At 28.4% G+C, this 22343-nt stretch overlaps 1 protein-coding gene across 3 annotated transcripts; it reads right to left on the bottom strand.

The window, feature by feature from the left end:
• Nucleotides 1-5034: 5034 nt before the first annotated feature.
• On the bottom strand, nucleotides 5035-14894 carry LOC129953208 (sialin). Of its 3 annotated transcripts, none has more exons than XM_056066158.1 (7): nucleotides 14301-14894; nucleotides 10027-10247; nucleotides 9816-9948; nucleotides 9369-9742; nucleotides 7349-7438; nucleotides 6272-7255; nucleotides 5035-5466 (listed from the first exon to the last, which is right to left on the bottom strand). In XM_056066158.1, the coding sequence occupies exons 3-7, from the start codon at nucleotides 9877-9879 to the stop codon at nucleotides 5275-5277; spliced, it is 1704 nt and encodes a 567-aa protein (XP_055922133.1). In that variant the 5' UTR covers nucleotides 9880-9948; nucleotides 10027-10247; nucleotides 14301-14894; the 3' UTR covers nucleotides 5035-5274. The 3 variants fall into 3 exon arrangements, with proteins under 3 accessions (XP_055922133.1, XP_055922131.1, XP_055922132.1); XM_056066156.1 differs by having other exon boundaries at nucleotides 9816-9923; XM_056066157.1 differs by lacking the exon at nucleotides 14301-14894 and adding an exon at nucleotides 11962-12120 and having other exon boundaries at nucleotides 9816-9923.
• Between the last annotated feature and the right edge of the window lie 7449 nt (nucleotides 14895-22343).

Below are 22343 nucleotides of genomic sequence, written 5' to 3'. Positions count from 1 at the left end.
CTTAATTGTTTTAAAAATTATTAGTTCTTATGTTTCTAGAAAGAACAAGATTCTTAAAGCTTAAAATATGTAAGTCTTCGAACAGCCTCCAACAAGCTAATGAAACATTTCAATATATATAGGTATATAGAGTGAAATATTAGTAGTATTATCTTCTATTTTTGTAGTTTGCTTTGAGATCATATGTTCGCAGATGGTATTGCAATTCATTCTTGTTTTAAAAATAAACATTATTTTCTATTATTCATGCATACATATATGTATTGGGTGGCCGAGAGAGAATGGAAAGGGCTCACAGGACCACCCGGTCTTAGTTTTTAATGATCAAAAATAACAGTAACCTCAATAAAAATCTTTTGTTCAAAAATAGAAAGTGCGAATTTTCGCTATTTTGAATGGTCCTAATGTTGAACACTTTAAACAAGTCTTCTAACTAATGAAGGTTTTAACGTGACCTAGCACATCTGTATAGTTTTTTTGTATGGGATTGCAGATCGAGAGATCCCCTTTCAAATTTTAATTTTGTTTTTTGGACCTTTTCCCTTTTTCTTTACTCACATTTAGCCAATTCACCTTTTCAATTAAGATGATGGGTGGTAGCAACATGGTAGTTAAAAACTTTGTACCATATCCTTTTTTGTTTTTGTTAGGGGTTAGTGTCGTAGCCAATTGAATCGGTAATGATTGTTGAGTCCAAAATCCATATCCAAAGTCATCTTCTTATCTTCAAGAAATATTTTGAGTAAAATCGAATTGACAGTTTTTTTATAAAAATAAAAACCTAAACAAAATTTAAGAAAAGTAAATAAAAATTGATTTTCGACTCAAATAACTTTTCAAAATTCAAATTTTAAAATTTGTTGTCAATATTCAGTAATCTTTTGAGAAAAATATCAAATTGAAAGTTTTTTTTACAAACAAAAACCTAACAAAAAATAACAGAAGTTGGTAAAAGTTGATTTTCGACTCAAATATCTTTTTTTTTTAAATTTAAGATATAGGCTTCAAATTAATTTTATGTTATAAAAAATAAAAGTCGTTTTTTTCATTAAAAAAATACGCAAAATTGGTAAAAATTGATGTTCCGTTCTCGTAATTTTTCAATTTTATTTCATTCCTCCAATTTGTAATTGTTAATATAAGAAATAAGAACGAAGAAATGCTACAAAAATTGGTAAAAATTGTTTAACGACTGAAAATTTCGCTAACAAAAATAGATGTTGAAATCAAACTATTTCATCATATGCAAAATATTCTTAACCGTTAATTGATTTGTTTTCAAAATGTTACTAGTATGATATCACATTATATTATATAATATAAAATTAAATTAAATTCAAGTGGCTAGCTTTATTGATTCGTAAAATATTTTAGGTTAATCAAAGTGTTCACTTCTTAAAAAAAATTGCAATTTTCATTTCGACAAATCGGAACGATTATAATACCTTCATATTTGCAGTTACCAACCATTTAATGATGTTTTTTATTTATGGTCAAAATTAATTTTTAAAGAGCTTAGATAGTTTGGATAAATTAATGAAGAATAATTTTAAAAAATAAAAACATCAAATTCTTTCATATAATATTTATGAGACAATATAGCGAAACAAACCTAAATTTTCATGAAATGAATAGTTTTGGAATGGGTGCACGATTACACACAAAAATCTTTGAAAGCAAAACACTAGACATTGTATCCAAACCGACTAGGTGGCACGATTATTGTATTGGCATATTTTCGACAAAAATAACAGTAAGACGACTGTCAATACAAGCAGACACCGATGAATTTGAAGCACGCTTAAGTTCGAAAAAATAACCGGTTGAGCAAACAAGACAAGCGTCGGGTCAGCTTGTCTGTGTATATATATTATGGCACCCTTCTAAAAATCAGAATTGCAAAATATAAGAACTAATGCTGCTGTTATAAAAATCATACTACTGTTACAAATTGTTACAATTAATGTAATCAATGTGCATACATATAAAAATAATGTATACATTTACAAGTTGAAGTTTAAATCATATATTAGAGAAAACAAACTTATTTTGTTTAAAACCATTTTTCAACTCACTGTGCTTCCCGTCTGGTATGATTGTACAATGTACGTTCTCTCAAAGAAATAAAAGGCACAACTATGTTACATGTATCGAAAAAGTTTATTAACAAATATTGCCCGTATTTTAAGATTTAAAAATGTACCTGCAAAAAAATGTAAAAGCCATTTCACTTCTAAAAACAATTATTTTTTTTTTAATATATTTATTTTCTTTAAATATTTTGTTACATATTAAACTTTCCTATTTTGGTTTAAAAATATTTTTCGTGTGTAGTTATTTAGAGCTTATCGGAATCTGGGGACCTACTTTTTTCTACTTCTCTGCCATCGTAATGTCATGTTCGATCAAAATCTAGAGTTAATAATTTTGTACAAATGCAAAACTTGCCATACAAATTAGAAATCTAATATATAAAATTCTTCTGTCACTGTGTTAGTTGCCATACTCCTCCGAAATGGCATAACCAATTACTACGAAATTTTGCACATATGTACATTCGGTAGAACTGAGAATAGGTTTGTATCTATTTTTTATATTTCTTAGTGCTATTGTTTCATTGCATCAACATCATACACGGTGGTTCGATCTTACGATAGTATTCAGTGACGCTATGTACAATGAAGCATTGATTTCTATTGAGGATCTTTGCATTACCATTACCAACTTACCGCTCAGTCATTTCGGTATCCATTCACGAAATCGAAATGCATCTTATTTTATAGACACTGAATTGAATCGTCAACTACAATACAATACTGTAGAAATGATAGCGATATTTTCTCGCAATGTCTCACTAATGAATGAAGAACAAAGAACCATTTTTGACCACATCATTCGCAGTTTCGTCAGGCCAAGGTGGATTATGCACCAGTTGGAACTGGCAAAACATTGCTAATTTCGCTAATTCTTGCTAAAATACGATCAAATAATGGTACCGCATTGGGAGTTGCATTGTCGCATTCGGCCACTTCATTGGATGCCACTAAATATTTAAAATAACCCAGACGCGGTGTGCAATATAAAAAAAAAAAAATCATCCATGGCCTCAGTGCTGAAACAGTGTATCATCTGGGATGAATGCACTATGCTATGCCACACAAACCTTCGCTGGGGGCGTTGAACAATACATTGAAAGATATACAAAACAACGACAGCCTATTTGGCGGCAGGGGCACTCCTTTCAGGTAATTTCAGACAAACGCTGATTATCAACGCGTATACGTAAAATCATAGCCACTGTAGCGTAATGTTTAAAAAGTACAACTGAAAGTAAATATGCGTGTTCAAATGCTTCAAAATCTATCCGCTGAAACATTCATAAAACAACTGTTAGATATAGGCGACGGAAGAGTTAAAACAGATGAAACTGGATGCATAAAATTATCGGTCGATTTCTGCACGATTATTGATTGACAAGATGCTCTTATTGACCAAATATTTCGCGATGTACACAGACAATATACAAATCATGAGTGGCTGGCAGAAAGAGCAATTTTAGCAGCACAAAATGTGGATGTCAGCGATATAAATCTCAAGATGCAACATTAGTTACCAGGAGACTTGGTGTCATACAAATATTGTTACAGTTTGTGATGCTACCGAAGCTGTAAACTTTCCAAATGAGTTTACCAGGCATTTCACCGCATAATTCACAACTGAAGATTGGATCTCCGGTAATTTTATTTCGTAATTTGAACCAACCACGTGATTAGTAGGTAATTAAAAAATTAATGGCAAATTTTATCGAAGCCATAATTCTAAATGGAATATTTCAAGGTGAAAATATATTATTTCCGCGAATCCCTATTATACTCACAGATGAGCCAATTCAATTCAAACGCCTTCAATTTCCAATTAGATTGGCATTTGCAATGACTATCAATAAGTCTCAAGGCCAAACGATGTCTGTCTGCGGCTTAGATTTGAGCACGTCATTTATTTCACACGTACAATTATGTGTGGTATGCTCTCGAGTGGGCAAACATCCATTTGTTTATATTGGTGAAAGATGGGATCACAAAAAATATTATACACTCTGTTGCATTAAGTAGTATAGTCATAATTAACGATATTTTAATTTTAAAGAATTAATTTTAATAAATAAAAAAAAATGTTTGGTGAGTTATTTTAATATATATACCTCTCCCACTTAAATACCACATCCTTACACACTTGCAATAAGTTATTTATATCTATCAAAATATTCTCAAGAAAATATTTATATAACAAAACAACGTTTGTCGGCCCAGCTAGTTATTCATAGAAATACTCAAGCCCATTTTATTGTGTTTTTCCAAAACTAGTCTTACGTAAAAACTAGATTTAAAAGGTATTCGAGATTTCAATATTCAGTTTTTTTTAAATATTGGATTTAGGTATCAATTTTGCAAAACACAAATCCTTTTCTTCTCTCTAATTTTAACTATATTCTCAATTTTAAAAATACTCGTTTAAAGCATTATTCAATATTGTTGCAATATTTTTCAAAAAAGAAACTAATAAGGATTTTAAATAAGATACTGAAAATGTTAAAACATTATTTTGAGGAAAGCGATTGTAGGTTAAGAATATAGCTGCAAAAAGCATAAAAAAAATCGAATTTTAAAAAGTTATACCTCAAAAACCTGATGTTAAAGCCAAACTCGACCCAAGTCATCAAAACCCTTGGGAAAAACATAAATTGATTGCCTGTTACAAAAAGATTGTCGACCAGTGTAATCTATTCTACCCGTTTACACTTAAGAGAGTCCTGTTCTGTGAATAGAGATCAGCCGGCGGCTGCGAGCAGAGCGATGCCATCAGGCAGACGATCGCGGTGGTTCGGTTCAACTTTTCATCAATATGTTTTAAATAAATGAACCAGTTAGATGGAAGATATGAATGTTCAAATTGTAGCCTACTGACTACAAAGTACACATCCTTAAAAAGTTAGGAACAAAAGGATATTAAATCAAACAAATTAAAACACACAAATGAACAATAATCATTATTTATTTTTTTTTTCATCTTGTGTATAACATATACCTAAAGATATTAGTATTTTTTGTTTTGCTTTTTTTCTTTAACATCGAAATTATATACCTACACATAAAAAAACTTTATTAGAATATTTGTAATAAAATGGTAATTGAATGTAACAATTTTTTTGTAAGAAACATTTTATAGATCTGTATATTTATATATATATATATATTTTTAGGCATGGAATTAATATTATTCACTTTCTTTGGAACCACTTTCAGTTTTTTTCAGTTTATCACTTTCTTCCTCAGACGAGCCACTCTTTTTACGTAAATGATTCCAGGACTGAACATCGGCAGTGCCATAGATTTGGAACATGAAATAAGTACAAATTGCTATTATACATGAAACCCAGAATACCTGGCGCCACTCATCTATTGATTCCTGTAGTTGTTTAAATGAAATGAAAATTAGAAAATTTCTTTTAAATTTATAATAGAATTTTACAAAGAAAACGTCATAACTCATAGATAACAAGATTGATATTATGGAGAATTTTCAAAAGTAAAGAAGAATCAGTACTTTCCAAAAGCGGAGATTGTTTAAAAAAAGATACGGTTCTTTGGATCATGAGCGCTCATAAAGTACAATAGTGCATATCAGAAGAAATGTGACCAATATTACATTGCAACTATAAAGATTTACAATTATCAATAATGGGATTTTGAGTAATTTGAGCTTGAATTTAAAAACTACAGAGAAAAATGTTCATTTATTTTTCTTAAAAAACTTCTAATGCGTTGCTTTAAAAAACATTTTTGTATTGATTACATTCCCATTTAAATCAAAATTATGTTATTAAAAATACCTTTTCTTATTTTTATATTTAAATTTTGATAGAACTCTTATGAAAAACCACAACCAGTTGGCCTCCTTTGAACTCGTTATTATTTATATTAATTTGACTTATACTGAAAAGTTTAATTTTGTAAAATTAAATAACAAAGAATTGAAAAAGGTTGAGAAATGCTTTGATTCAAAAAAAAGTCTTATCATTATAAGAGATAAAATGTACTCAAGTTCAAAAAATCATCAATGCTTAGTATGGAATTACTTGTGATAGCAGAATAAGAAGGATATAAGAAGAATATTGAAAATCTTGTTAAAAGCTCATTTATACTTTTTTATTTTTGAGTTATGAAGTCTTATGGTTTTTCTTGGTTTCAATTCAAATGGAAAGAAAGATTACCTCATGAACAACAATAAGTCCAGTTATAACAGGCGATAAAAACGAAGCAGACATATGTATAGTTTGTGCAAAAGCCAATACCGGCCCAGCTAAATTAGGTGCTATATCTACAATACTAGCCATTGCACCAGCATAAGATGCTGTCACAAATGTAACAGCTATGAACCATACAACCAGAACAAGTATTATATTATCAGCGTAACCAATTACAAGTAATAGAACTCCTGGAATGATTTGCGAAGCAGCAGTGAATAGCTTACGAACATTTGTTAAACTCATTATTTGGTTGCACACAAGCTTATCAGCAGCATAACAAAAGAAAACCGACGACACGTAGGAGCATAAAAACGGCGTACCAGAAAGCAATCCGTTCGATTGGTAACGCAAACCCAATATTTGTTTCATAAAAATCGGTCCCGACAATATAAATTGATAGTGCACCCATATCCGTCCGAACGTTGTTATACCTATTGCCCAAACTGGCAACGATGTAAATATGCTCTTCCATGGAACTCTCATGCCTTGAGATTCTTTGACTTCACGACTCACATTCAGTTCAATATATTCGAGTTCGCTGGACGAAATTCGGGGATGTTCTTTAGGACTATTGAAAGCGAGTAAATACCACATTATGCACCACAACATTGCCAGACTACCGGTTGTATAGAATACATATGGCCAGCCAAAATGATCTATTATAAAACCGCACAATGGATACGTTAGGCCAATGCCAATGCTGAATCCTTGAAAACTAGACATGAATCGACTGCGTTCTGCCAAGGGAATCCAAAATCCAACCAATGCATACATAGCTGGCCATGTTAGCCCTGAGGCGAACCCTTGTATTGAACGTAAAATTACTACGGCAATGTAATGAAGATCGGCAGCGTATGGTATTAGGAAACTGCAGCAGCCTGTAGCAAATTGTGACCAACCGAATACTTTTTTTGTTCCAAAATATTGGGTTGCAATACCACCTGCCACCTGCAAAAAAAAATAAAGCAAACAAACGAAGAACACAAAAAGTTCATTTATGATTTCCAATTAGAATTGTTAATTGTAAAAAAGAAATATTACTTGTGATAGAACATAACACCAGTAAAATGAACCCAAAATCGCCCCTTTCGTCGCTGAATCCCAGTCATACTGATGATAAGTAATATTTTTCTGTCAAAATTTGAAGAAAAAAAAATCAATAAATTAACACTTTTCTAGTTCTTTGTAAAAGTATAATAGTTAAAATTCAAGAAAAATATAGTAAATATTTCTTAAAAAGCAATTGTGATAAAAAGCTATAACATTTGATACTTATTCTTAGAAAGAGATTTCTTGTCAAGATATGGAGAGGCAATTCAAATAAAGGCTTCTCTCCTATGTAATCCTAGATTTTTAAAGTTTTCATTTTCTTATTAGACAAGAGTCTGTAGCTTCGCATGCCCCCAGATTAGTTCTAATAGATTGAATTTCTTGGACTTAATTTCATTTAAGGGTGCAATCAAAAATCAGTTAGTTTAAGTCGATAATATTGCAAATATAATTATAACGTGTTTTAAATAAAGTAGTTCTGATTTTTTGTAATTTGTTTATGATGTTAGTTTTATTAATAACCTATGTAAGCTAAGGAAAATTAAATTCTTTAATGCGCTTTTTTTTTATTCTTTCCTATGCTTAGTAAAAAAAATAAGTAACAATGAGTACTTTTTTTTAAAGACTGTCAGTTAGGGTTTAACAACTGATCAAGAAAATATAACGTGATAGATTTCAAAAAAATTACAGAAATTGCTTCTAGAAAAATGTTTGCGCAACATTTTGATGTTTAACATAATAATATTCAAAAATATTTCCTCCTCTTAAAAACAAAATTGTGATACTGCTATCGCAAATAAAAAGTAATTATAATAGGTTTTGTCACAAAAAAGTTGCGAGCAAAAATATTTTTTTTTTGCTATACAAACTTCAAAACACTTTTGGAAAAATTCGCAAATATTTTGTTATTATTCTACCTGTATGAATGTTTGTAATTTAATTGCTTTGGCTGGAGTAATATAGAATAATTTATTTTGTTTGCTTTATTTCTTTCCATTTGAATTAATATCTAAAATAGTATAAGTATTAGAAATTATTCTAAACTATGTTTTCCAGTCAAATTATATTATTTAATTTTTACCATTTGGTAAAATCTTGCATTTTAGCATTTGGTAAAATCTTGCAGATTCGTCAGGGGAAAGTTTTAAAATCCAACGAAATTAAAATTTTTTTTAACTTTACATAAGATTCAGAGTGTTTACGAAGAGCAAAGTAAAGGTATTAGTTTTTTTGTGAATAGAATAATGAGTAAAATATACATGTTCAGTATCCAGCCACTCGTTGATTCTGCATTCGGTCAAAAAGGCTATGAAGTTAAATTTAAGTGTTTTTGTGGCACAGATTAAAAAATATTTAATATGTAAAGAAGATTCAAATGTCTAATATATCAAACGACTAGTCACATTTGATTTTTGTAATATTTCATGGACAAATTTAAACATTATGATTTATTAAAAAGGTTTTATTTTGATTGAATTAATTAACTTATTTTAGAAATAAAATGTAAATAATTATGATCTATTAAAAAGGTTTTATTTTAATTGAATTAAATTACTTATTTTAGAAATAAAATATTTTGCTACTAGAACAAAATAAAAGGTTACTGAAACTTGGTGATCTAGTACCGGTGAATACTGGTTTATATATTTAACGTTAATTATATTCAAATCGTTTGGATAAAACCTAAATGTGTGTCTAACTTTTAAAATGGTACATTCACATACAAAAAATGCCATTTTACATGCAGATAAACGTTAAGGGTCCATGGTCCGTCAGGTATATATCTTAGTTTTATGCATAATTGACAATTAGTCATTAAAATCGCAAATTTGTTCGAAAACTTCTATTTAATAGGTTATAGGGAATGCCTTTTGTTTCGTATATAAAGGGATATATTATTATAATAAACTAAATGTTTGGTACGAAATTGGAAATACGCATCTGTTTAATATTAAATATTACCTCAGTCACCTTTTTATTTTCGCAAATTAAAGAACATTATGTCACTCACCTTATTTTTAAATTTCTCATCGATCCAATCGATGTTAGTGAAATTATTGACGGAACTGCTTTCATTTGTACTTGATTTATATATACTTATATTATTAAAATGAAAATTTAAGGATTTGGAATTTGAATTAAAGTTGGAATTAGAATAATTGTTACTTAAATTATTTTGTGTGTACGCTTGTTGTGTATAATTATTAAGTAAATATTGTGTTGTGACATCATTAAGTACAGTTGTTGCTGTCGTTGTTGTTATTGAAGTATCATTTGCTCTAACCATTGCTACGAGTGCGAAATTGATATCATTTCGCATCATGAACGAAACAAGAAATCCTGACCATGACAAAAAATAAAGAACCATTCGAGATGGAACTTTAGCTGAAAATAAAAGCAGACATAGCATAGAACAGCATTGTTTCAAAGTTGATATTACGTATTTCTTTTAATTTACCACCAAGTGCATAGCAGAAATTAGTTTTTCGCTGATGAATAAGACCATCTTCAGGGGAGTACATTATGGATTGGTGATTTTTATTACACACGATTTGTCTTTTTTAATCTGTCACACATAAAAAAACAATAAGCTTATTTATTTATTTATTTAAGTTAATATAAAATATGTGAAGCAAGGTAAACAATAATAGAATGCATTTTTTTCTTACATTATATTTTCTCTATCCTCGTTTACTGAAACCGGCGTGCAGCTAGCAAATGTTGTTTTTTCTTTCTTATTTTTAAGTAGCTTATGCGTCAACTATCTATTTTTTCCAGGATGATAGTGAAAAAGTCTTTGTTTCCAAAATATTGTTCTTTTGTTTTTTTGTCATGGTACCACTTCACATAGACTTCATTCAAAAGCATTATGGTCCTTCTTGTCCTAAGTCTGAAATGAATAAAGTTATCTCTCACTTTAAAAGTGAATTAAATAAAAGTGAGGAAGATATTTTAACCCAAAACTAAAACCAGTACAATGAAAATGCCTAATTTATAAACCAGAATAGCTTTCTTCCCTAATTGGTTAATATGCCTTGGTTTATTTTTGTATCAAGCAATATTGTACTAGGCTTCTTATTTTTTTTTTTTCAATTAAATTTGTGATTTCTTAGAAAATTTATCAGTTTTAACAATAAAATAAGTTTTGAATACTCTGGCTCAAACTTTTAAAGAACCTATTGTTAATGGTTTAACTATTTACTAATTAGCAACTTTTTTAATATTCAACAATTTACCAAGGGAGTCTAAAATTAAAAAAGAAATATTTTCGTTTTGCCAACTAGTAAACTCCTGATTGGCTTTAATTAAAAAACGAACATCCAAACATGTCCAAAAAGCCAGAGTTCGTGATAATATACAAAGCAAATACGCTTAACCGGACCTATTAATTGAAATTCCCAACTGTTGACTGGACAATTACATCTACTGCTAAAAGTAAAACAGCATTCCGTGATTTTAAGCACATTTTTAAAAGAAAGTAAGATGGTTAAACCATTTCAAATTAGGTAAATCATCTTACTTAGTAAATTGCTTAAAATGGCTTTAACATTTTACTAAATAGCTTAAAATGTTGCTCCAATATCTTGAACATCAGTTTCTTTTCGATAAATGGTCATTAGTTGTTTGCCTTAGAATGCAGTTATAGTTAACATTGGTTTTCATTATTAGAACCAATCATTGGAATTTTTTTCGACATGTCGTTTATAGCGATCATTACAAATGTCTGTCATTGAAAAAAAATCTGATTAATATCAGCTGTTAAGGCAATAACAATTCTTTGTGTGATTTCCGATCGATCAGTAAATAATTTTCATTTCTTCTTAAAAGGAAACACAGTCGAATCAAAAAATGTTCCGTATATATTTCTATGATAGATATAATTGGCCCTTAACCTGCCCTACGTCTGAAGTCTTAAAACTAAAAAGACTTTCATAAAATTAAGAGAAATAGTTAAAATAGATTTTAATTGTGATGACCTAAACATGTTTCAAGAACCTGAATACAAAAAAACGATATTGTGGAATGTTAGCGTTAAGGGCTCAAAGATAAATAGATCAATGATAAAATATGTAAATGAAAAACGTACCTATCATTAAAAAAAATATAATAATTCAAATTACAAATGTTTAGCACTTATTAAAAAAACTTCTAAATATTTTTTTTTTTTAAATGAATTACCCCAGGCATTGATTTTGGGAGTTTTGACTCAGGTTTTAGTTTGCTTAAGTCTTTTATGATCACAGATTTTACCCACTTCAAAGCATTGTACTACCATACAAATTTTGTCTGCAAATATTGAATTTCTGTTTCCGTAATCGCTTTTTTGTTTAGTTGATGAAGACCTTATATTATCTTCTAGGTTTAAAGCAAACAGAATCAAATCTTTAAATTATTTATTGATATATATTTTTATAAGCATCAATGGTTACACCACAATCCATGAATGATAATTATTTTAAAATAAGAATAAATTACGATCTAAGATACCTTCTTTCTTTTATTATAGATTATTGCAAAAAAATTCCTTTACTTCAAAAGTGGCTATTAAATTCAATTCACACGTGATTAAATTTATTCTAGGCCCATATAGTTAAAAAAATTACCATATAAATTATATTTTTTTTTTGCTGACCACTTAAACGTTTTTTATTAATTTTGAATAAATAGCTTATTACAAAGAGAATAAAAAAATCGAATAATTAATTTCAAAGGCACACTAACTAATGCATAAAAAACCTCAACTTTTTTTCAACTTATTTAAGAATTCACTGCTAAGTAAGTTAACTGAACCATTCAAACTTTAATTATAATGTGTTTTGCTTGTTGATGCGAGATTTGTGTAACAACCAACTTCCACTGCCGGGTACTCATATGTACATTTGTTTTTGTTCTAAATTATGTCTTGATTATTTCACAATGTTATGAATTACAAATGAAACAATAATTAAACTAAATTGAATATTTGTGTGTTGTACATTTCAGATATATATCGACAGCATCAATTATATTTTATTTACAAACTTGTGTCGGCAAATTAAATTTTAATAAGCTAATCTTTTTTAATTGTAGCTTAATAATAACAAATTAAAAACTAAACAAAACATTCAACAATCTCTGAAATGGAAATAGGTATTGGATATTGTTTAAAATTTATTCACATTTAATAACGAAACCTACAGAAATACAAATGAAAAAAAATAATAAAGGAATAGTATAATTGATTGCCTTGCTTGAGACCCTCAATCATTTTTATCAGAAACATTTTTTTTCTTTGAAGGAAGGAGGCAATGTCAATGACAACAACAAACAATAACAGAGAAAAATATAAACTCAATGTAATGAATGACAATCCCTGAACATTCATTCGCCAGTGTTGTTATATCATCAGACTGAAAGGGGGGTGATAATCTATATCTGATTCTAGTTGGAAATTCTCATAACTCAGCCGATACCCTTTATTAACAATGTTAAGTAAAGGTTTTAGCATAATAGATAGATATTATAATTATCTTCATAGTTTACATTAAATTAAATAATATAATAAACAATTCGACCACACTCTTTTGGGAGTTAAAATATGTTTAAAACAATGAACTGTAGAGGTATACTCCTTGATATTTATACAAAATAAGCATCTTTTTATTTTTTACTTTGCACGTTTTTGTTTGTAAGGCCCATTAATTATAAATTATTTATTGTCAAATCCTAATTCTGAAGCCTATGAATATTGTTAAAAAAATTTAATGAAGAAATCAAGATTTTAATATAATAATAATAATAATAATAATAATAATAATAATAATAATAATAATAATAATAATAACAATAATTATAATAATAATAATAATAAAAATAATAAAAATAATAATAATAATAATAATAATAATAATAATAATAATAATAATAATAATAATAATAATAATAATAATAATAATAATAATAATAATAATAATAATAATAATAATAATAATAATAATAATAATAATAATAATAATAATAATAATAACAATAATAATAATAAGAATAATAATAATAATAATAATAATAATAATAATAATAATAATAATAATAATAATAATAATAATAATAATAATAATAATAGTAATAATAATAATAATAATAATAATAATAATAATAATAATAATAATAATAATAATAATAATAATAACAATAATAATAATAATAACAATAATAATAGTAATAACAATAATAATTTATTGTTAATACTTAACAATAATACTTTAAGAAAGTAACTCTATTTAAAACATAATAAAACAATTTGTTCTCATATATATTTCTGAAATCAAATAAACTTCTAGAGAATTTTAAAATAATATGCAAACAAATATTATTTTTAAGACTTGAATTTTTTCTTCTTCGCATTTTTTTAGAGAGTTTTAAGGTGAATAATTAAAATAAGGCTTTGTTGGATGTTTTTAAAATAAATATCTAATTTTAATGTATTAAAATGTATTTTTTAACAAATAAAAACCGAAGCATAGCACGACGCTGTGTTGTCAGAGTCTAATATTTTGCTGTCGATGTCTCTATAGTGCAATAAAACTTTTTTTTACTTTGTTTAGTAAAAAATGTTTATATACGTACAAAGGTATATGGAAACAAAATTGATTACCTTGAAATATTCAAACGAGTCCAATAACGTGTCAAACAAAAAACAGAAAAAATAGTCATTGCGAAAAAAAGCGAAAACTAGGGTCAAACATAAAAAAGTTATAATAAGAAGCTGACGAATAGTTTGCTCTGTGTACCCACAAACTCCATATAAATAATTTACAATAAATTCAATTTTCTTTTAACATCAAACAACCACAAAGAAAAAAATGTTTATTTTTTCTTCAAATGTTTATAAATTAAAGGGAAAAAAAACTACAGTTTGAAAGTCAAGGGGTTACTTACGGCATTTTTTTGTATGACAACTTACCTTTTAATCCCTAGACATGAGGAATTTGCAATTAGATGTTTTAAGTCAACTTTCTGGTTTAGTGTACTTAAGATTTTTGTTTAAATTATTTTCGGTAATAATAGGACAATTAACTCATTCACAGATATGAGATATCCCAATATTTCACAACAATATCTGAAGATGTTTCTTTTTTTATTATGTGTGGTGTGCACCCACGAGATTATGATTAATAAATCGATTTCCGACACACAAAAAAAAACAACAAAAACTCTTGTCACATTTGAATGATTCTAACATACCACAAGTTCAATTTTACTCCAAAGTTTTGTTTTTTTTTTATGTACAGAGGTAGTAGTTAAAGTTTAAACAAAACCAAACCAATTAACAAAGGCAAAACGGAAAACTCAAAATTTCAATTTAAGAAACAAAAAATAAATCCAACAAAACTAAAACAAAAAAATAAAAAAGTAAGATGTCTGGCTGATTGTTCTTATTCTGATGATAAGGTTTCGCAGCACGAATGACACACACTCTGTTGTCTGTTCACCAGCACCACTCATCCTCCTATGAAATGCCATACGACGACTAAAGAAGTATTCAAAGAGCTTCGCGATAGAAACACAAACTGTGCGAAACAGCGAAAGTGAACTTAAATGACAGTTTGTTTTTATGTTAAAATGTTGCCCCTTGCCGCTTAGACCTAAAGCCCCTTATTGTATGGGTTGCCAAAGTGTCTTATTTTTTTTTTCTTAGAGGTACTTGCGAAATATTTATAAAGAATAATTTAAATATATATAGACCAGGAGTCTAAATCACACTTCTTTCCAAAAAATCATAGACACAAAATATTTACTAAGTTAAAACCCCAGAAGTAAAGTTAGTCGATTGCTTTAATGATATGAGGCTATATTCAATTGATATGTTAGCAGGTATAACTCTGTGATGAATTAATCCAGTTTTACACTGATGCCATATTACGTCAACACCAAATCTACAAAAACTGATAATATTCACATATAAATATTAAAGTACTTCCTAATTATTTTAAATCAGTATGTTTGAATTTTTCATATTTTATTATACATATGTATATACAAAGGAATGAAACAAACACATTTTTTTTAAGAAAGATGAATTTTAAAGAATAATTTTGTATTACTATAAAATCAATTCATGGATGGTAGATGATTTTAGAGTATGTTTTTTTTGTATACTAAATATGTATAATAACATAACCACAAAAACTATGTAGCAACTTTAAGTTATTCTTTAGATAGATAAATCTTTATTAATTAAAAACGATACATAATAATTTACAATAGAAACAAATATCAAGCATGGCATTAACGCCGTCTGCCAAAATTATTGTAATAATTGTTTAGTTAGAACGAATTTAACGTTAGAATAATAATTGTTCTCTTTAGTAAACTTAACAAAATACCTATAAGGAATAGGAAGTAAAATAAATAAATGGGAATATTGTTTTAGTTTTTTTTATTTAAAAACTGCTTAAGAATCTTGACTGGTATTATTATTTATAAAAATCGTGCTTGTTGTAACATTCAAAGACAACAATGGTGGTCATTTTTAATCATTTCGGTTAAGAGAAGGAATAAAGTCATCTCTACATCTGGACATTACTTTATTTAATTAAAACAAAAAAATTATCTGTACACCTTGCAATATAGGAATTTACTTCATAATATTGGCTTTACTTTTTATTTAAAGCTCCCCAAACAATTTAATAAAACTTACTAGAGTTAAAAACTAACATAAATATTCAACTATTAATTTTTTGTACTGATTCTCATGTAAATTATAATAAGTTGATACATGAAAATCTCATTTAGAAAAGTGTTTAGCTAGAGCTATATTTGGAAGTGGCTTTTTATTAATATTTAACTAGTTTTGAAACAAATTTTATTGTAACTGCGTTTCACAAGAGCGACAACCCTGACAAACACACCCCATTTAAGAATGCTGTGGTGCTATCAACACAAAACACAGACATTCGTTTCAATGTTCAGGGGTTTTCATCCCCTATTTAAATTGCTCACTTTGAGCAAAATGATAGCGAAAGCGATGATGAGAGATCACCATACAATTGAACAAAAGTAATAATCTAGCATTTCTATTAATTGCTGAAATAAAAATATTGAAGTTTTGGATATTACACATTTAAAAATTAACAAAAATATATATAGGTACATTATAAATTAAAAACATGTAAATTATGTACGATGTACTTCTAATAAATTGAAATAAAGGCTTCGCAAACAGCCAGCAGGGAAGAACAAAATAAAAACTGTTCAATACTATTATTTTAAAATGTTAAAACAAAATCCATTTGTTGACGGCTGAGCAAAATATTGACTAAAATTAGATGTTTTTCAAAATTGTATTAAAACTGTAGTTACTTAAAAACTTTTAGGATGATTCTAAAAAGTATCAAATCCTTGTGGGACAACCTGTATAAAAACTGTATTATTTTATTAAAAACAAAACTTTTTCTCAATCCCAATTGTTTAACGCACTGACTTATATCCAGGTACGAGTATGTTAGGAACATGAATTTAGGTTGAATTGGTCGTCTATTTTATCATAATGTTGTCATCCGTCGGGTTTTTCAGTAGAAATTGTATGCTTTGTTTTTAAAGCGTACATGTCTTACAGCTCTACAACTTATTTACTGTTGTAAAGTCCATCACGTGTTCACCACGACCACGTTCACAGCAGTGGTAAGTTGATCTCAATTTTCAATGACTTGACAATTTCGAAGCATGAGCTAACAAAGAGAATATAAATATTTTCTTCATAAGTGCATACGTACATATTCTTTTCAATCTAAGTTAATTATCAAATATTAATTTATACCAGAGTACTTTTTTGTAAAAAAGATCTAGTTTCTACATTAATGGACTTAACTTTAAAGCTACATTCCCTAAGAATTTGATGGAGAAACATTTATAAAGTAGTAGTAAATTATTATTTGTATAACTTGTTTAACCAATTAAAATAGTGCACTATAATTTTCGGCTGTTCAACCGCACAGCCATATTTAAGACCTCAGCCTTAAAAACGTTGTTATTCTTAAAGTCACCCAAGATTTGCTTTAAATTTCATAAGATTTTTTAATATAAATATATCTAAGAAAAATGTGAGCCGTATTATACATATTTTTTGTATCATATAGCTTATAATACTTAAATAAATTGAATAGTGAAAATCTAGTTTTAGAAAATATAGTTAAGATAGGATTGTGCAATATTTATGGAAAAAAGTCGGTACTTTTTTACGATCGTTTTATGAACTGCATAATTTGTTCATTTTTACATTTTGTGTTTATTTAAATCGTTTATGAAAGGTCCTAGCGATACTTAGCTGACAAGTAAGCATTTTACTTAAAATTAACTATAATTTAAATAGATTTATTATCATTTCAAGTGATGGTGAACAGTTTTTAGATGAATTCAAGAAATAAATAATTTAAATTGGAAACGTAACTTAATTTAGTGAATTTGACTTTTTACATAACTTTATAAAACACAACATCAAAATTAAAAAGGCTATAATTGTTAGCCATTAATTAATTGACTATCGGAAATTTTGTATTTCCAAATCAGCCTTTAATTACGAAAAAAAAAGAGAATATGACTAGTATTTGAGCGTATCGATTGAATAAAAATAAGAAAAAGGAATGAATCAATTGAAGCTCCAAATGGAACAGCAGCATCTTAATGGAGTTTGCACCAGTTCAATTTAAATGTTAACTGTTTTGAAATTAATGAGTAGGTCAGACAGATGCTCTTATGCTTAATTGAGATTATATTCAGAATATGTATATTTTAGATTTCGCTATACTAAGAGCTTTTTGACTATTCAAAACAATCCTCTCTTTTGTAAGCTTTCACAGCGCCGCCGAGGTAGATTTTCCAGGGTTGGAATCGGGTAAGTGGATTTGCTATAAAATGACAGTTACACTCAACTATTTTTACATGACCATGGTGATTATGACCACGTCATAGCTAAATATTGCAACAAAATTTGACAATAGTTTAGCAAAATAGTCAACACAAACTTGACATTCATATTGCAATTCGACAAAAGATATCTGAGACTTACAAAAATACACTACATTATAATCATTTCATTTCTTTTCATTTAAAGCAATATTTTTGTCCGCTGCAGAACCTAGGGATTCTTAAGAAAAGAAGATTATTTCTTTATTATCTTATTACTTTATTCTTATTGAAGTCATCTTATTGATATCGTATTGAAGCCACCTAAGAAGTTAACTGTTTTAATGTTATTCATTTTCATTGCAAGATTCTCAAAAGAAATTAATTGAGTTTAATACATATTATTTTTGTTGGTCCACTCAAGTCAGCCAGTTGTCCATGCTAAAAAAATGATGCACTTCTTCGTGCAAACAGTGAGGTTTTGTTACCCCCTCCTTGAGCACATAATAGTATTTGGTGTCCTGCGAGGTTAATTGAATGAAAAGTTTTTATTCAGAGTTATACAAAGAATCTAACCTAACCAAATTCTCGAAAGGATTTGGGTTGAATCATCGATATATCGTAATTCGATGTTTGACTAAACTAAACCCTATCTTTAAAAAAAAACTAAAAACGCATTTATGGATTTTCAACCGACTCAAAAAAGCCAATGGAAAAAAGGTCCTACATGATATAATAAACTCTTATGCCAATGACAAGACGAAATCGCAAAAGAAAATGTTTGTTCTTCTTATCGTTCGATCTTTGTGAAATAGAGAATTGTAATGATTTCTCAATTCTTATCAATCAATAATTCTATAAACCAGAAGTTTCCACGGTCTAAAGACCCTGCACCGTTGCCGCTGAAATAAAAAACCTATATTAATAAGCTCTAAAAAACTACATAAAAAAACATTTGTAACAAAAAATTGAAAAGTTTGATGTATACAATATTAATTAAAAAAAAAACGTTCTTACGATTTTCAAATACATTTTTTTTTAAATTAAGATTTTTTCGCAAATCAAATGGCGATTAAATGTTTAAAAACAAATTTGTTTGTAGATGCATTTTTAAAACTTAAAATACAGGAAATATTTGTAAACAGGCTCTCTGGATACATGAGCAGGCTCGAACGACCCAGTCGTGCATTTTATTTGCTTTTTTGATTGGAACTCACTACACAATGCTGTTTATAACTCTGTAGCAGTGGCGAGGATTGAATAGTTTTAAATGGTAAGTCCAAGAAAAGTTTTAGGGAGAGTACGATATCTCAGACTACAAAGTTTAATGAAGGATTTGTATATAACAATTAAAAACAAGAATTTTTTTTATTATGGGAGGGGGTCTATTTCCCCCCATTTAGGTGGTAGGGGCAATTTAAGAAAATATATACGTTAAATAGAACAAAAATAATTTTAAAATATTGGTAAAACTTACAACTACTTGTTTTTAAATCAGTAAGTCAGGTAAGTCAAAACTATGAATAGTTTTTGAAAACAATTCTTTTAAACTCAAAATTTGGCAAACAAAGGTTTAAAGTGTAATTTTTCAAAACTTTAAGACTATCTAATATTGTTTTTTTTTAGAATGGCTCATCTAAAATAAAAACAATAGTAGATAATCCTGAAGTATTGAAAAATTACAGTTTAAACCTTTTTTAACTTTTTTTACACAAATCTTAAATTTAAAATTAAACTTTTTAAAAACTGTAAAACTATAATTATACTGATTTAAAAACAGGCTCATAGAACAGAATGTTAGCATTAAAAAAAATGTATAGCACTTAATTCTAATAATTACCGTTGTTTTTTAATTATTTTTTTCCATTTAAAGTAATAATTTTTTTTAAATTGCCCCTTCCGCCTAAGCGAGATCCGTTGTAATAGTTCGTCACCTGAGTTACCGTTCTCTCGCCAAAATTTTCTACCAACAATTAAAATTTCAAGAGTGTAATATAGACGCATATTTGTTATCAAAATGGCAACCTTTGACACGTGAGCTCAACGTATGAATAAATACAAATTCATGAAATAAGTCGGAGATCTGTGTGTTATTTTTTTGTATACTAATTTTTTTCTTTGAATAAACTTATTTCTTCAAGCTGAAACCTGCCACAATCTGCAATATACATTTTGGTTCATAAGACAAAGGCAAGTGTTTTTACTTCCATAAAACCTAAACCAAGCAAACACTAAAGTTCACAGGGGCAAATCCGCTGAAATTCGAAAAAGAATAAGAATCATGTGCATGATTAAGTTTGATTCATGTTGCTAGAAATTTAAGATGTTCAGAGTGAGAATTTCAAGGTAAGACGGGAATAATCGACTTATATGGACGCTTCGCCACTGTCCTGTAGTGATTTTTATATTTGTAGGTAATTTTCTAAAATTAAGTTGATATTTACCAGTAAAGAACGTTTTAAAATTTGTTTCAAAATTTGTTCAGTTTGTAAGAATATTCTACAGCCGAAAGTTATGTGTAATTTCTCTTACACATTCTTTTTCAAATCATATTAAAATGTCCCTTCACAAAGTCAAAGAGTGATTGTATGTTAATAACAAACAAAATTTAAGGGCCGCGTATCAACTATAGAACTATAGAATTGAGAGTTATGTTACTTTAATAAAACATTTTGCCTTATTAGACGCAAGACACTTGCACTTGAAACTATTTATAATGTTCTCCATATCTTTACTTTATTATCATGTGTCAAAGAATCGATAAACTATCTAAATAATTTGATATTTGTTTTTTATTATTAATGAGACAGCAAATATTTTGTTAAGTTTGTATATCTCGATCATTTCAGCAAAAAGTTCAAAGATATTGTATAAAAAATACTATAAATCACAAGTAAGTCTCAAACCCTTGTGATCTACGATATTTTGTCATGGCTCCGTTTTGTCTCCTACTCTCTTTATTCCTATCCATTAAACTGTTTTGCTGACGACTCTACTCTCAGTTTTTCATAATCGTTTCTAATAAATTCCGATCTCGACAGCATTACTCCAATGGGGAATTTTTAACCGTGTAAAATTGAATGCTTCAAAAACTCAATGCTGTTTCCTGTAGTTAAAGCGTAACCCACCCCGATTCCACTATCCAAGAGTGGTACTTGCATCCAGGAAACTAATCAACTTTCAGTATGTGTATCACAGATCACCTCTTATAAAATGATCACATATTCGATATTGCCAAAAATGCTGCTCGGTGCTTACGATTTCTCCGACGTACGGTGGAAGAAAGTTCACCCCTGCTGATCTTGATGTAATTTCCCCTAAAACAAGTTTAAGTCTTTTTGATAGGATCAAAAAACTAGCTTTAAAAATGTTTGTCTTAGTTGGCGTATTTCATGAGAAATTGCTCTAGTAAATTAGTTTAAATTGAGTTTTTTTCATTCTCCTATACAAGCACCCCCCCCCCCCCCCACTCTGCATCGTCTTGTTCTGATGCACATCTGCAGTCAAATCCATCTTGCAGTTTAAAATGTTATCAACAGATTTTCAATAAATAAGCTTCCAGAAACGTTGGGTGTTCAGTTTTTAAGAACTATTTTGTACACACTTATTACAATTTGTATGGAAATCAACCCATGACCACGAAATTTGTAACCCAGTTGGAGCCACCATTAAGTCGTTCGTTTTCGGTTTACTTCAAAAAACCGTGGTAAGTTTATTAAACAAAGTTTGTTTACAAGGTCTAAAAATTTGAACATGTAAATTAAAATCCCTTTTGCAGTTAATATGGTTATTAACAGATTTTCAAAAATTAGCTACTAGAAAAGTTGGGTTTTCAGTTTTTAAGAACTATTCTTTTCTACCTGAAAAAAAAAACTTTTGCATATGACGATGATATTATACAAATAAAAATCAACCCATTACTGCCGAATTTGCAGCGACCATTTTTACTATTCGTTTTTGGTTTGCTTCAAAACCGTGGTAAGTTTATTAAACTTTTTTGGTTATAATGTCTCTAAATAGTTAAAAATGTAATGAAAAGTCCTGGATCCGCGCCTGGTTGCAAAAATTGCCTTCGACTTCAATATTATGCGTTTTCAGAGGA

The sequence above is a fragment of the Eupeodes corollae genome, chromosome X (assembly GCF_945859685.1).
Source record: "Eupeodes corollae chromosome X, idEupCoro1.1, whole genome shotgun sequence".
Taxonomy (NCBI): Eukaryota; Metazoa; Arthropoda; class Insecta; order Diptera; family Syrphidae; genus Eupeodes; species Eupeodes corollae.
The sequence above is the reverse complement of the archived record's forward strand: the minus strand, read 5'-3'. Positions and strand labels throughout refer to the sequence as shown.

Bases quoted from the DNA above. Each gene is read 5' to 3' on its own strand.
- LOC129953208 (XM_056066158.1), bottom strand. From the start codon at position 9,879: ATGTACTCCCCTGAAGATGGTCTTATTCATCAGCGAAAAACTAATTTC. The intron at 9,743-9,815 runs GTAAATTAAAAG...TTTTATTTTCAG, and splicing joins TTTCTGCTATGCACTTGGTG to CTAAAGTTCCATCTCGAATG. The intron at 7,439-9,368 runs GTGAGTGACATA...AAATTTTGACAG, and splicing joins ATGAGAAATTTAAAAATAAG to AAAAATATTACTTATCATCA.